This window comes from Juglans regia, chromosome 8 (genome assembly GCF_001411555.2).
Source record: "Juglans regia cultivar Chandler chromosome 8, Walnut 2.0, whole genome shotgun sequence".
Taxonomy (NCBI): Eukaryota; Viridiplantae; Streptophyta; class Magnoliopsida; order Fagales; family Juglandaceae; genus Juglans; species Juglans regia.
The window spans coordinates 25,834,598-25,849,439 of NC_049908.1; the positions used below are offsets into that span (position 1 = coordinate 25,834,598).

At 39.9% G+C, this 14,842-nt stretch overlaps 1 protein-coding gene across 1 annotated transcript; it reads right to left on the reverse strand.

Annotated features, from left to right (window-relative positions):
• Positions 1 to 3,246: 3,246 nt before the first annotated feature.
• Positions 3,247 to 4,982, reverse strand: LOC109019419 (putative UDP-rhamnose:rhamnosyltransferase 1). The gene has a single exon (XM_019001702.2). It carries the CDS (start codon positions 4,877 to 4,879, stop codon positions 3,443 to 3,445), a length of 1,437 nt encoding a protein of 478 aa, XP_018857247.2. The 5' UTR covers positions 4,880 to 4,982; the 3' UTR covers positions 3,247 to 3,442.
• Positions 4,983 to 14,842: the final 9,860 nt, after the last annotated feature.

Here is a 14,842-nt window from a genome sequence, read left to right on the forward strand (position 1 = left end):
AGAGATAAATGTCTGGTCGGCACTGTATAAATATATATATGCACGCATTTCCAAAGTCAAATTTGGACTTTTATATATTTGTGGGGCATCGACCCGGGATTTTCAAGATCGGCAGCTGGGCATTCTTCTAGAGTGGCGGCCCTGGCGGGCCACTTCAGCCCGCTTCCCAGTGTTTTTTTTAGTCCAAGTAATTTTATTTTATTATTTTTCAGTTCAAGTGTTTTTTAGTATTTTATTTGCAGTTCTGCTGTTTTGCAGTTCTGTTGTTTTATTTTAGGTATATAAAAAAAAAAAAATTAGGCATTGGCACTTGTGTCCACGAGAGAAGAGTCCCGTTCTTTCGTTGAAGGATGGTCGGTGACAGTACCCCTCCTCCTTGAAAGGATGTAGGGTGACATATAGCACCTCTTCTCCTTTGCAGAGGAGTTATTTAGTTTTATTTTCACGGAGCTTTTTTTTTTTTTTTTTTTGGATAAATCGAAAGGTTTGTCACAAAGAAATTTATAGGCGGGTCGGAAGGGTCCTATAGATGAGTAGTTTAGATTGTAATATGTGTTTTTTTCTGTAGGAATTAATCACAATTATAACTTCAGCTTCATTGAATGAAATGAAGTCTATTTTTATAAAAAAAATTATAGTTTGAATTCAAAAATATTTCATTTTATCTTATTATTATAATTTTTTTAAATTTTTAAACAAAATATAATAAATAATTCAATTTTTTTAAATTTTAAAATAATAATAATATTAAAAAATAATATTCAACAATATTTTTTTTAACTTTCAACTAAAATTATTTTATCTCATCTCTTATATTTTCTGAATCCAAACTAGTCCTAAAAACAATTCCGGTGATACATATTTAGATTTTTTTAATAAAATAATTTTGTCTACAATTTTAAATCCAGCCAACCCTTCTCCGGCCCGCCATGAGTTTCGATCGCTAAACCAATCTTGGAAACAAATTAAATATTTTTTGTTTTGTAACAATTGCTAATTGCATGGTAGTTTTTTTCTTAATACGTTGCGGTTGGAGCTCAACAGTAGAAGGCGGCCGGCTCTACATGCTTTGGACGTACGTGCTGTTATTTTATGTCGCCCATGATACTTTGAGATCAACAAGGGTTAAAAACGTAGATTCGTGAGAATAGTAGATCCATTTGGTCATGTTTCGTTGGCAAAAATGATTTATTTCGACGACATATAATTGTTGCTCATTATTTCTGATACACTTCATTAGTATTGGGAAACAAGCTTTTGCTGCGACTTGTTTTGGCTACAATTGTGAACGTCATTGTCTATGCATTGAAGCCGCAGAAAATATAAAATTGTACAATGATGGCTTATAGTGATTGAATTTTCTATTTTTTGTCTAAAAGATATTTTCTACCGATAAAAACTTATCAGGAATGCTATAATTTTTTAGGTGAATCTAATTGTTCAAATTATAATACTTTTGTCTTTTATGCCTTTTCTCAAATCTTACTACCAATAGTAATTGCTACCATAGATAATTAATAATCTCTTTTATTGCAATTCCTAGGATTTTATCGCTTAAAAATCAAAGGTGTTCTATTTTTTTTCCACAATTGGAAATTCACATAAGAATATAAGAATTTAATTTGGTGGCAATTCTGGAGTACTGATGACCAAATGATAGCTAGCTAGGATCATGTCCAAAATTATTATGAATATAAATTCCCCTTTAAAGCTATCATTAACCTCAAAGAAAAAATATTTAAAAAAAAATCCTTAAATATTTAAGGGAAATGACCTATTGACCTCAAAACTTGGGTTGTGTCCTTCTTGTGTGGAGGGGATTGTAGAGTTCTTTGAGGTTGCTTAAAGAAGGGGTGATTTGAAGAGTCGAGAAATAGATATGGGTTTGGAAAGACAAGTGGATACTTTCATGGGCCTCTTGGCGCTCATCACAAGCTCCTATGCAGAATATTGATAAGATGGCTAAGGTAGAAGAGTTCATTGATAAGGGGTGGTGGAAGGAGGAAGTGAAAGAAGTTGTTCTGGGGAAAGAAGAGGCTGGGATTGTGAAATCAATTCCTATCAGCAGGAGGCCGGGTGGCAGTGACAAGCAGATTTGGAGATTTACTAACATTGAGATTTTCTCAATTCGAAGTGCCTACTACCAGGATATGGATATGAAAAGGAGTAAAGGTGAATCCTCTAGCATTAAAAGTGGAGGAGTGGGTTGGAAGACTATATGGAAGATGGAAGTCCCTGTAGTGGTGAAGAACTTCAAGTGAAAAGCTGCGGATGATTATCTCCCTACTAAACATAATCTGGCTAAGGGGAAAATGGTGGAGGATGCTTTATGCCCTATTTGAGCTGATACAGTGGGGTCATGCTATATGGAGTTGTGGAGCTGCAAGTGATGTGTGGGGGATCCCCTCATATATATAGAGGTCCAACTTGTCTTGTGAAGTCTTTTTTCTGTTAGAAGTTTTAGTCATTTTCCTTTTAGGTGTCTGCATCCATTTCATCTTAAGAGTCTATGTGTCTTTCTTTTTAGGAGTCTGAGTCAGCTTGTCCTATCCCTTCATGATTTTATCTCTTAGCTTGATTTTTGACCTTATCTTGAAGATAAACTATAAGCTGTTGATTTGACACCTACAATTGAGATAAAATAATATAGGATTTGATGAAATTATATCTCCATCCATACAGACTTTAATGGTTAAGAATGCTTATAAAATCTATATATATATTTTTAAAAAAAGAAAAAACTTATTTGCATTGATGTGCATGTTTAACTCACACATCAATGTACCTACATATATATAAAATCACACATTTATGGGTACAGCCACCTTCTGGTAAAAAAAGAACGACTTGAGTATATTTGTCTAAGTCAATGATGTACATGAGCCACCTTCCGTGGGTCAAAAAAGCAGGAGCTTGCAGTCAAAAACGTTACCAAGTTGCCTTCTTATATCCCAAAATTCGAATGGTTTGTAACTTTCTACGCATCTATCTATCATTATTAGTGATAGTGAAATTTATTATTAAAAATTTTATTTTATTTACATATATTTTATATTTATTTATTTATTTTAAAAAGTTATGCGACTCTGCTGTATTTTATAACTATGCATAACTATGTATTAGGAAGGAATGAGATTTCTAATTTTCCAGTTGTATACGTTAATGGAGTTAGCTTTGAACTTTGAACATCAATGGAATATACGACCATTAATTTGATCAAGCAAATGAGTAAAATATAGATTATAGTGGCGCAAATCATGGCGTTCGAGACTAATATATAGTACATGAGCTCCATTATTTTCGACTTTATCACTTTAAACAACATGAGGGACACCCTGAAGATCAGAATGAGTATTTTGTTCAAAACATGATCTTCAACAACATTTCCAAACCAATGTTAAAGAACTCGACAATTAATATTGCTTATAAATCTCGTCACTTTCTAATCCTTGGTAATGATCTGCTTGTGGTTCTCCAGCAACTCAACAAATTTATCAACGTATCGGTGCTGGAGTTCCTTGTCCCCAAATATGGTAATCATTTCCTTAGCTTTGTCCCTGTAAATCTGACCCTCTGCGTCTTTCATCACCAACCTCAAAGTTTGTGCTACCGAGTCCCTGGTAAATGACCCATCTTCCTCCTTCCTGGGAATTTCAACTCCTGCTTGTCTCTCTTCCAAGAATCTAGCAATTAATCCTTGGTCCCCAATGAAAGGCAACAGGATTAGCGCACATCCAAACTGGAATGCCTCTGTCACTGAACTCCAACCACAGTGAGTCACGAACCCCCCAACCGACTCGTGACCTAGTATCTTGAACTGAGGTGCCCAGCCTGTCCAAACAATCCCACGACCTTTGGTTCGCTTCTCGAACCCTTCCGGTAGCTCAACTGATTCCCCACCGGCTGACTTTCTTAGAGCCCAAAAGAATGGACACCCAGATTGCTCAAGCCCAAGAGCCAACCCGTTGAAGTCTTCTTCACTCGGCCGGATTTCACTTCCGAGTGCTACATAAACCACTGATCCTTTTTCTTGCTTGTCTAGCCACTCCGAAATTGTATCCCAAGTGCTATCTTTATTGTCATTGCCTTCTTGTGGCGAGGGTGGCAATAAGCCCACGGGAACCACGGGTATATGGAGCAGCTCTCCGAAGAGTTTCAACCACTCAGCTTCGACTTCCATACATGTTTTAATAGCCAGGACTTCGGTGCCTAAGTAAACCATCTTGAAACGAAACAGGTCCGAAACACCGGAGGCATTCGCGTCAATGTTTTCAAAGAGCTTTTTCGCCTCATAAGACCGATAGACTATTTTGGATGGAAAGGGGACCCATTTGGGAGGGACAATGAAATGCTCAAATTCCGTTCGTTTATAACCTGGATCGGGCTCGTCTGCTGTTCCCGACGACGAAGACAACCACTTCGGTGGGCCAAAGAAGCACAAGGATGATGCGTTGTAAATGCTGAAGAAAGCCCGTGAGATGCCAAGTCTGGCAGCAATTGGTGGTAACCAGTGAGGGGCAAAGTCATGAATGATCCAATCAGGGTTCGAAGTTTCTAAAAACTTAGACAAGGGTTCTTGAAGACCATCATGAGCTATCTTAAGGTATGGAATTATGTGGTGGGGTACGTCCATGGTGGCCTCTGCGTTCTCCGGCAGGTTGTCAACATGGGGTAAGGGAAGCTTCACCAAAGTTATCAAGGGAGCAACATCTGAAGGGATCTTGGGAAGGCGATCAATGTTTCTAGGCGTGGATATGAAGGAAATACGATGACCCTTTCGTCGGGCTATGAGCTTGCCGAGCTCTAAAGATGGGATTATGTGACCAAAGGCTAACCATGGGAACATGGCTATGTGAAGCTGCTGCTTAGTTTCAGCCATGGCGCGCGGCTTCTTTCAGTACTGGTAATGGTGTTCCGAGAGTTTATAACTTTATCTTCGCCGACAGGCTACAGCGCGCACTCTCGTCTCTTCGATTTATATTTAATATAGAGATAAATGTCTGATCGGCACTGTAAATATATGAACGCATTTCCAAAGTCAAATTTGGACTTTATTTTAAAAAACATATTCCATATCAGACAAAAATATGGGCGGCCGGCTCTGCATGCTTTGGACGTACGTGCCGTTATTTTATTTTGCACTTGATCCTTCGAGAACAGGGGTTCAAAACTTAAATGTCATGGCAAGAAACATATATTTTTTTTTAAAAAAAGAAGTCGATTATTTAAAAAATAATTTATATGAATCTCAAATTTACTTAATTTTTTTAAAAGGAATATACATAATTTATACTATGACTACAAATATTATTTTTCTTTAAAATATATATAATTAAAATATAGATCATTATATATATATAAGTGGCACAAAGAATAATGGCGATTCAGGCTATTAATTATATATAAAAGATAAAAAAAAAAAAAATTGAATCGGTCACCATTTAGTCTATATATTTTGGGAGTTAAAGTAGCATGCAGCATGCATTTTCCCTCAGACGACCAATGAATGTCCCTTTCGTCGCTTAAAAAAAGAAGAAACGACGCATGCAGGCAATTATAGAGGATCGGAATATTTAATACGGCGTTTGTATGTCTTCCTTTCGTTGCTTATATAAACAATAAACGCAAGACAGACAGTTCAAGATCAGCTTATAACGTCATTGCTAACGCTATAGAAAGAGAATAATATATATAATTTTATAATAAATTGATCTAATTTGTCATTTTAATAAAGACAGATCTAATTTATCATTTTAATATAAAAAATGCTACTTGCAACCGTTCTGGAAAACCCCCGCGGCATTGCGTCCTATGTGGCATATGTGCAATGTCGTCATTTGCATTTCTCTAGAAGACAGAAGGGGTTGGTTGGCCTCCTTTCCCATTTTGCCCATCCCACGAAAATTGCTCTTTTCACTTTGTCTTCATTTCTTTCTCTTCTACATCCATGAAGCCCCATCGCCCTCCACGAAGTCGCCGCCCCACAAAGTCGAAGCCCGTCGCAGCCCAGTCTTCATCTTCTCCATAGTCAGTCTTCGTAGTCTCCACCAACCCACGAACCCTCCTGCCCACGAACCTACGGTTTTGCGAAGTTACTATCTTCGTCTTCTCTTTGTCTTCTCCACGAAGCCACAGGGCCACGGTTTTGCAAAGTTACGGTTTTGCGATTCCCCCCATTTCTTCCAATCATTTCAGAGTTCTTTCATTCTCCAGAATCCACAAAGCGGACAACAACTCATACCCAAAAATTAGAGAAGAAATTAGCAAATGGAAGAAGATAAAAATCTAGAAAAATTCATGGCGTTTTCGGCATCAAGTGGGTCCCTCGTCGAAGCACAAGTGGTTGAGGTACGACATTTCCCCCCATTTCCCGTCACTTATGAGGCCACGGTTGATTTCTATATGCCAACATTCGAAGGAACTTTCAGATATAGCAACAAATAATGGTCAAAATTCAGCGCCATATTCTTTGTAATGAACTAGTATATATCAGATGAAAACCCAAGCCAACTTGGGAGTGATAGGGTCAAACAACGAGATCGAGTAGAAAGACAAAGAAAGCCCACGTTATCGTACTAGTAAGATTTGGCCAAGAAATTCAAGAAATGGTGAAAGGGAGAGAAAATGAAATTTCTTTTCAAAGGACGCCATTGTTGGCTAGTTACATGAAAAATGATGTTGTGTGGCCAATGAAATATATTACGTAAAACAACTGGAATAGGGCTGCATACAATCGGTGCAAGATACTCATCGTGACGGAAGGGAACGCGGCAGAGCTGGGTTGCTGAGGGGTGGTGGTACCGATGGCGGGCTGAGCACTACGTAGAGAGAGAGAGAGAGAGAGAGAGAGAGAGAGAGAGAGAGAGAGAGAGAGAGAGAGAGAGAGAGAGAGAGATGAGTGAACAAGAGAGGCAACGTGATGAGAGATTGTGGGAAGAAATTGAGAGTAATATAGAGGGATAGGAGGTAGGGTGTGACGACAACAGCTAACCTAAGGGAGTGGGTGCGTCGGCTGGTGTTTTTTGGGCAGGTAACGACGACGCGGAGATAGAGCTAGCAGTGTGGCTAGTTGGCTGTGGCTCACGAAAATTCTCTATTTTTCGGGGGCTAAAACAAGGGCTCACTGTGATGAGTTTGCCAAGAGGGTGGCGAATGGTGGTGGCATTGGTGGCTTCTGCCGTGTGAGGCAAGTTTCGTCACGTCGCTTGGTTCATGGTTTTTTGGGTTCACGTGCAGCGGTGAGGATGCAGCCTGGAGGTGGGATTGGTTGAGCTATCGTGCATGGGGTTTGATAGGCTACGGCTTGAAGCTTGATGATGGTGACGACGTGGAGGTGCAACAAGCATGCCACGGACGTGGGCCTACGGTTTGCGTGTTTTACTTAAGGCTTATCTTAGACAAGGTGGTGTAGGTTGTACGTGTGGAAGATGTGTAGCGTGGAATTGCCGTGGTGCATGTATGGTTGTTTATGTGGTCTGGTGCAAAGTGGTGCATGAGCTGGGCTGTGGCGAGACTGCTGGTCTATGGAGGATTGGTGGTGCTACGTCGTTGGACTTGTGAAATGCACGGGAAAGATTTCAAGACAGAGTGAAAAGAGCAGTTTTTGTGGGGATGGGCAAAATGGGAAAGGAGGCCAACCGATCCCTTCTATCTTCGAGGGAAATGCAAATGACGGTGTTGCACATTTGCCACATCGAACACGATGCCGCAGGGGTTCCCCAGGACGGTTATCTATAAAAGGACTGTTTTAATATTTATTATACTGTTTTAGTGAATTTTATTTGCTAGGAACAAAAATTGCCTTTTGCCGCCAAAGATTTTGGCTGCAAAATCTCCAAATCCGGTTGCGAAAAACATATTTCCAATAAGGATGGTGCTAGCGGGCTGTCCAACATTTACCGTTGTGTGTACCGCTAGTTATAAATTTTTTGTCATTTTTCTTTTAATTTTCTTTCAAGTATTTTTTTAACATTCTTAATTATTAAGAAAAAAAATAGATAATTTCATTTATAATCATTTCCTTAACGATTAAGTAAAAACTATAACAATAAAATTACATGAGCGTTAAGTTTGAGGGACTCTGGCATTTTCCTTCCCAACAAATCCACTCCTCTATTTACTGTCGAAAATAACTCAACATAAAAAGTAATATTTCCTACAAATCGCATGTGTTGTATTCGTGGAAAAAAAAATGTAGATTCGTGGGAATTATAGTAGATTCTATTGGTCATGTTTCGTGGGTAAAAGTGATTAATTTCGACGATCATATCATTGTTGCACATTATTTCTGATACACTTCATTGGTGGGAAAAAAGCTTTTGCTACGACTTGTTTTGGCCACAATTGTGAACATCATTGTCTATGGATTGAAGCAGCAGAAAATAACAATTTGTACAATCCATGGCTTATAATGATCGAATTTTCTATTTTTTTGTCTGAAAAGGTATTTTCTACCGATAAAACTTGTCAGGAATGCTATATAATTTTAGGTGCTTCTAATTGTTCAAACTATGATACTTTTATGCCTTTTCTCAAAGCTTACTACCAATAGTAATTGCTACCATAGATAATAATCTCTTTTATTGCAATTCCTATGAGTTTATGGCTTAAGAATCAATGGTGTTCTATTTTGTTTTTCCACAATTGGCAATTCACATAAGAATTTAAATTGGTGGCAATTCTGGAGTGATGTTCAAATGATAGCTAGCTAGCTAGTAGCTAGGATCATGTCCAAAATTATTATGAATATAAATTCCTGTTGAAAGTAATTCCCATTGTTAGGGACTAAATTGACTGTGTCAAACCCTTTGAAAACCTATCATCAAGAGAAGAGATAAAACCAAAAGATAAGACAGGAGAGAGATAAGACAAAGAAGTTGACTTAGACTCCTAAAAGGAAAAGGTTTCACAAGTCAAGTTGGACTCTTTCACTCCAAAAAAATAACCTCTATGTTAGGAGCAGCTCTCCCACAAATTTGACAGGCTTTTTCCAAGCACTCTCCACCAATTCTCTAGAGGGATTTTTTTGAGACTAAATTCTCACATTGTGTTGAGCGATTTGTGAGGGCATGAGACATTATAAAATCATCACCTGTTATAGTGGATTTTGCCCCAACAACCCGTAGACGTAGACTTTTATGCTTAACCACGTAAATTTCTTTGTCTCCCTTTATTTATTTCTATTCGCTTGTTTATTATTTATTATATGGATAAATGCGAAGAACACCCGTATCAACATCGTGGGCCGGAGATAATTCTTTCCTCCATTTCGGTTTGTTGTGTAATTTTTGACATTAATAGTTGATGCCGTCTATGGAATCGACTGATCTTTTGCACCGGAATTGGGGGAAGGATGAATCCTTGGCCATTGAGCTCGTCTCTAAAAGCTAGATAAGTTTTTCCAACGAAGTCAACTGTTTCCTTGTTATCTTCTATTTCATTAGTACTTTTTTGTGAAAAGAAAAAGAAAAAAGAAGAAGAGTGTGTGCATATGTGATTGCTGGCCACACATGATGTTAATATATATATATATATATATAATAAAAAATAAAAAAATAAAAAATAAAAAGGAAAACTGGAGTGCATAGCACGCAATGCACAGTAGGCGTAATCACGTAGGGGGTGCATGACTATGTGCACCTAGTCGTTTTATGTGCAGGTCATTGCCCACCTTCACCATGCATGGTGCAGCCCAGGTACAACCACTTGGATGAACGGCCAAGTAGAGCCGGCCGGTGTCTTACTGCCGGATCATAATCGGCGAGAGTCATGTAGCTGGCAGGAGAGTAACGACCAACACAACAGCACTTGCAACACACAGTCCACAGAGGCCACAACTTGGACCTATCGGCACTTTCTACCGCTAGAAAGATTGTTTCAGACCACTTTATGTCGTCGCCATTTTCTACCCACCGCCATCACTGAAGCTTGTTGTAGAAGCTCCCTGATCCCAAAATGTGCTCACCAGCCTAGCCCATCTGTGAGCTTGTAGAGCGACCTGTGGCCACACCGCAAACCTCCGACATCCTTTGTTGCTGGCATGGTGGCTCTTGCAACCATCAACATAGCACGGGGTACGTCCACGGTGTATGCCATGCATGAGCACGTAATGTGCATGGCCCCCTGCGAGGATCACCATACATAGCAGCGTGCTGCCAGCCTCCTCCATGTGTGGTGCTGCGTAGGTTCGGCCTCCCAGCTAACCAACCAGAAGAAGCCGTCATTGGGAGTTTCTTGCTGTTTCCTTGCTGCCATAGAAAGCCAAAGAAAGGAAAGAGTGGAGCTGTCTCGACCACCACCTGACCAGTCGGAGTTTGCTATCACCAGCAAGGAGGTCAGCACCTACACGGTGCTGCTCGCCAAAGTCCCTTTCTGTTCTCACCGATGGGCACCAAGAAAACTCACAAATGTAGCTCGTCGTGAAGGTCCATTCGTCAACCACCGTATAACTTGCCATGTGCTTCTGTCGCTGTGAACGTTTGCTCGCCACGAAGTTACTGCGAATCATATGTTCCCTCGCCATAGTGAGTTTCCACTCAAACTGTACTTGTCTCCATAATTCCATTAAAGCTCCTCGCCAGTGGTGCTCGCCATTACGAGTTGCTGCCCGTTATGTGTTTCCTCGCTACAGTAGATTTGCTCACCACAATGACTTTCAGTACATGCATGGTTCGATCGTCACACTTGAGTTCCACTAGTTTCTTGCCATGATTGCTCACCCAAAGGGTGCTGCTCGCTAGTTGCCAGTTGCTGACCACACAAAGTGCTGCTCGCTAGTCGCTAGTTGCTCAATGCACAGTGTTCCTCACCAATTGCTCTCCCACACGGTGTTGCTCTCTAATTGCTCGCCGATAAAGTTCTACTTGCCAATTGCTCACCACATGAAGTATCCCTCACCAGTTGCTCACCACACAGAGTGCCCTTAGCCTGCCTTACACAGTATTTTCCACGCCATTCACATGAAATTTACTCAGCGATAGTCCGAAAAAAAGAAGAAGCAAACAACCTTAGTTAAGGAATAGTTGAGAACAATGAAATTGCTCCGGTTTGGCTCTTTCAAACCTGTTATTTTATTTTTACTAACAAAGTTGATTTTTTGGAGGATCTTTTGCCAAAAAGCTCCTCGAGGTTCTACGAAAAACCTAGTAGCTACATGCATTAGGAATATGCCTGACTGGGAATCACTCGGACATCCCAGACTTTCTAGTTGATATCGTGGGCCTTCCGGCTAATATCACAGGCATCTCGGGCTCTCTTTAATGCCAGGGCATGGCTGCGCGTAGGCATCGCTCATGCGTCACTAGCCTTCACCACACTCAAGCAAGATGACTCAGGTTTGCAAATCTCAAACTTGTGAGTTGGGTTATTTAATCTAACTTGTTTGGTTTTTATGTTGGTACAAGGCGAGCTTTAGCTCCTACCATAGGATGCTGTCACATTTTGTCTCCCCCTATAGCGAAGCATTTAAACTGAAAATTTATCATCAACACGGTCGAGCAACTCTCCCGCTACACTCCACTCACCAAGGTTATGCGGTAGAGGGCATCTCTTGCTACACCTATTTGCCAAGGCTACAGGGTCGAAGCTCATCGCTAAGAGTTACATGGTCGAGGGCATCTCCCGCTACACTCCACTCTCCAAGGTTACACGATCGAGCAACTCTCCCACCACCCCTTTTTGCCAAGACTACACAGTCAAGCAACTCTCCCATTACGTCCATCACTAAGAGTTATGCGGTTGAGGGCATCTCCCGCTACACTCCACTCTCCAAGGTTACGCGGTTGAGCAACTCTCCTGCCACACATTCTCGCGAAGGCTACATGGTTGAGCGACCCTCCCATTATGCCACTCGCCAGAGTTACGCAGTCGAGCAACTCTCCCACTACACTCGCATCGCCAAAGTTATGCGGTCGAGGCACTCTCCCGCTACACTCCCATCGCCAGAGTTACGCGGTCGATGCACTCTCTCGCTACACTCACATTTGAGTGTCACCTCTAGCTACAATTGGCGCCAGCGGGTTACCTTCTAGAACGAGCTTCCAAGCTCCATAACCGCCTGGTGCGGGTGTCCTTCGGGAACGAGTCGACGGGCTCGACAACCGCGTAAGATGGATCTAGGGGGTTGACGGGCTCCCTGATCATTTAAACGTAGGTTACTACAAACAAACTCTTACATCCACATCAAAATGGAAAAACACTAACAAAAAATCACAGCATGGGGCAAAATCCACTTAGGCCACCAAAACCCAAAAAGATCACCGAGCACAATTACGCAATTTACTAACGATAAACATTTACATACAATCACAAAGGCTCATCCTCGAAGGCCCTTACTACAAATTTTACAATTTCTTCTTGAGGACCACTCATGGAGATCTCCATTGCATAACACTGAAAAACTATGAACCAGCTACCATAATTTATTTTTCTGCAAGTTACTTCCATCACGATCGACTTGAAGATTCTCAAAGCATTCTTGATAAACAAGTTGACCTTAAGAATCGAAGGCATCTGTTAGGGACTAAATTGACTGGATTAAACCCTTTGGAAACGTATCACCAATACCAATGGAAGAGATAAAACCAAGAGATAAGGTAAGAGAGAGATAAGGCAAAGAAGTTAGCTCAGACGCCTAAAAAGAAAATGTATCACAAGTCAAGTTGAACTCTATCACTCTAAGGAAATAACCTCTATATAAGGAGTAGCTCCCCCACAAATTCGACAGGCTCTCTCCATGCACACTCCACCAATTCTCTAGAGGGACTCTCCTGAGACTAAATTCTACCATTGTATTGAGCGATATGTGAGGCCATGAGATATTGTAAAATCATCACCTGTTATAGTGAATTTTGCCCCCAACAACCTGTTGACGTAGGCTTTTATGCCGAACCATGTAACTACCTGTATCTCCCTTTATTTATTTCTATTCTCTTATTTATTATTTATTATATGGATGAACGCGAAGAACACCTAAATCAACATCATGGGTGGGGGTAATTTTTTCCTCCATTCTAGTCTGTTGTGCAATTTTTGGCACTAACACCCATGATAAAGATTAGCTTACTATGAATATCAAACTTTCCCAATCATGCAAATATAACCATCGAAATGGCATTCCAGATCCAAGAGGATATATAGTTCTTAAACACACATACAAGTTAGTGAAGTACATGGACATACAACATGTGGAAAAGTGGGAACTACAGCTGGGTCAAATACAATATCCATTGTTTTTTTTGATAGCTTATATATGCCCCTAACTAAAATCCTATATATATTTAAAGTTAAACACACATATCTTGCTTGAAGCATTTCATGATTCTAGAGAGTTAAACACACATATCTTCAATGTTGTCAAATGATTTAGTTCGAACCATTTACAGGCTGGAAAAAAAAACCCTTATAAGCCCATAAATAATGACTCTATACCACACTATAGTCCCCACACCATATTAATCTAAATAATGGGGCTTGAAAATTATTCCAGCTTGACCCCGGCCTTGTCCCTCTTTTTACATCATTCCTCAAGATGTATTATGTTGGTGATTTACAACATACAATTTGCAATTAATTAAAACCTCACTGTAACAAACACAGTTCAATAAGAAATTAAGCACTAGAACACAATCCGAAGATTTTTAGTACCATATATACATCACTCTAATTTTGTGAGCAATCCCTCTTACTTTATTGTTAGAAGTGAAAATAAGAACTCGAAGTGAAGCCATAATGTGGAGAAAATCTTATTCTCATTCATTTTGATAACTGATACAAAGTTATGCTATATATATATATACACATTACATAAAACAGAAAAGCAAGAGTCCTTAAGTTAACTTTTTGTCTTCTACTGATTTACAAGTAATATTCTACAGTCAGTTGGATTAGGCATTGCTTTACATGTCTTTCATCACTTTATTTGCTTTTGTGTGCAATTTGTGTAGCCTTTGAGAGTGATCTATCACCACATGCTTTTCTGTACCATTGCTTTACACCTTTTAGCTGTTGCATTGTGCTTTTCATCAACTTGGTTGCTGCATTGTATTTTCTGCATGCTGTGGTATGTTTATTCAGTGTTCTTATGTTTCTTTTCCTTGTACTCATATTTTTTTTAGTGAGACTCTCCCTCAAGATGGGCATAGATGTTGAGTATTCCCATCTTGGACAGTAAGAACTGAAAAGCAGAAATTGTCAAGGCCTTAGTGAAGATATTTGCTAGTTGGAACTTTGAGGCAATGTAGACAGGTGTGATGATTCTAGCCAAGACCTTCTCTCTAACGTAGTGGCAGTCCAGTTCTATATGTTTAGTTCTCTCATGGAAGATGGGGTTCTTTGTGATATGGATGGCAGCTTGGTTATCACAGAGCAAGAGAGCAGGTTATGCATGGTCGATGTTGAATTCCTTTAAGTGATAACCAAGGAGCCAAATCATTTCACAGATTGTAGAGGTCAATGCTCTATATTTTGCCTCTGCTGAAGACCTAGAAATAGTGACTTGTTTCTTTGAGTTCTAACTTATCATTGAGTCTCCAATAAATATAGCAAAACCTGTGACAGATCTCCTCCTCTCGGGATAAGCAGCCCAACCAAAGTCACTATAGGTCTTCAAGAGTAGAGATGGCCTTGATGATAGGAAGATACCCTGGCCTATGGATCCTTTGAGATACCTAAGAACTCTATAAGCTTAGTGTAGGTGAGCTTGTGCGGGTTTATCCATAAACTGGCTCAAAACATTTACAGCATAAGTAATGTCTGGCCTGATAATGGTCAAGTAAATGAGCCTTCCAATGAGTCTTGTATAGGCTGTAGGGTCTTGTAGGATTTTATTTATGGTATGGCTCAG

Excerpts from the sequence above, each read along its gene's own strand:
- LOC109019419 (XM_019001702.2), bottom strand. The coding sequence starts at position 4,879 with ATGGCTGAAACTAAGCAGCAGCTTCACATAGCCATGTTCCCATGGTTA.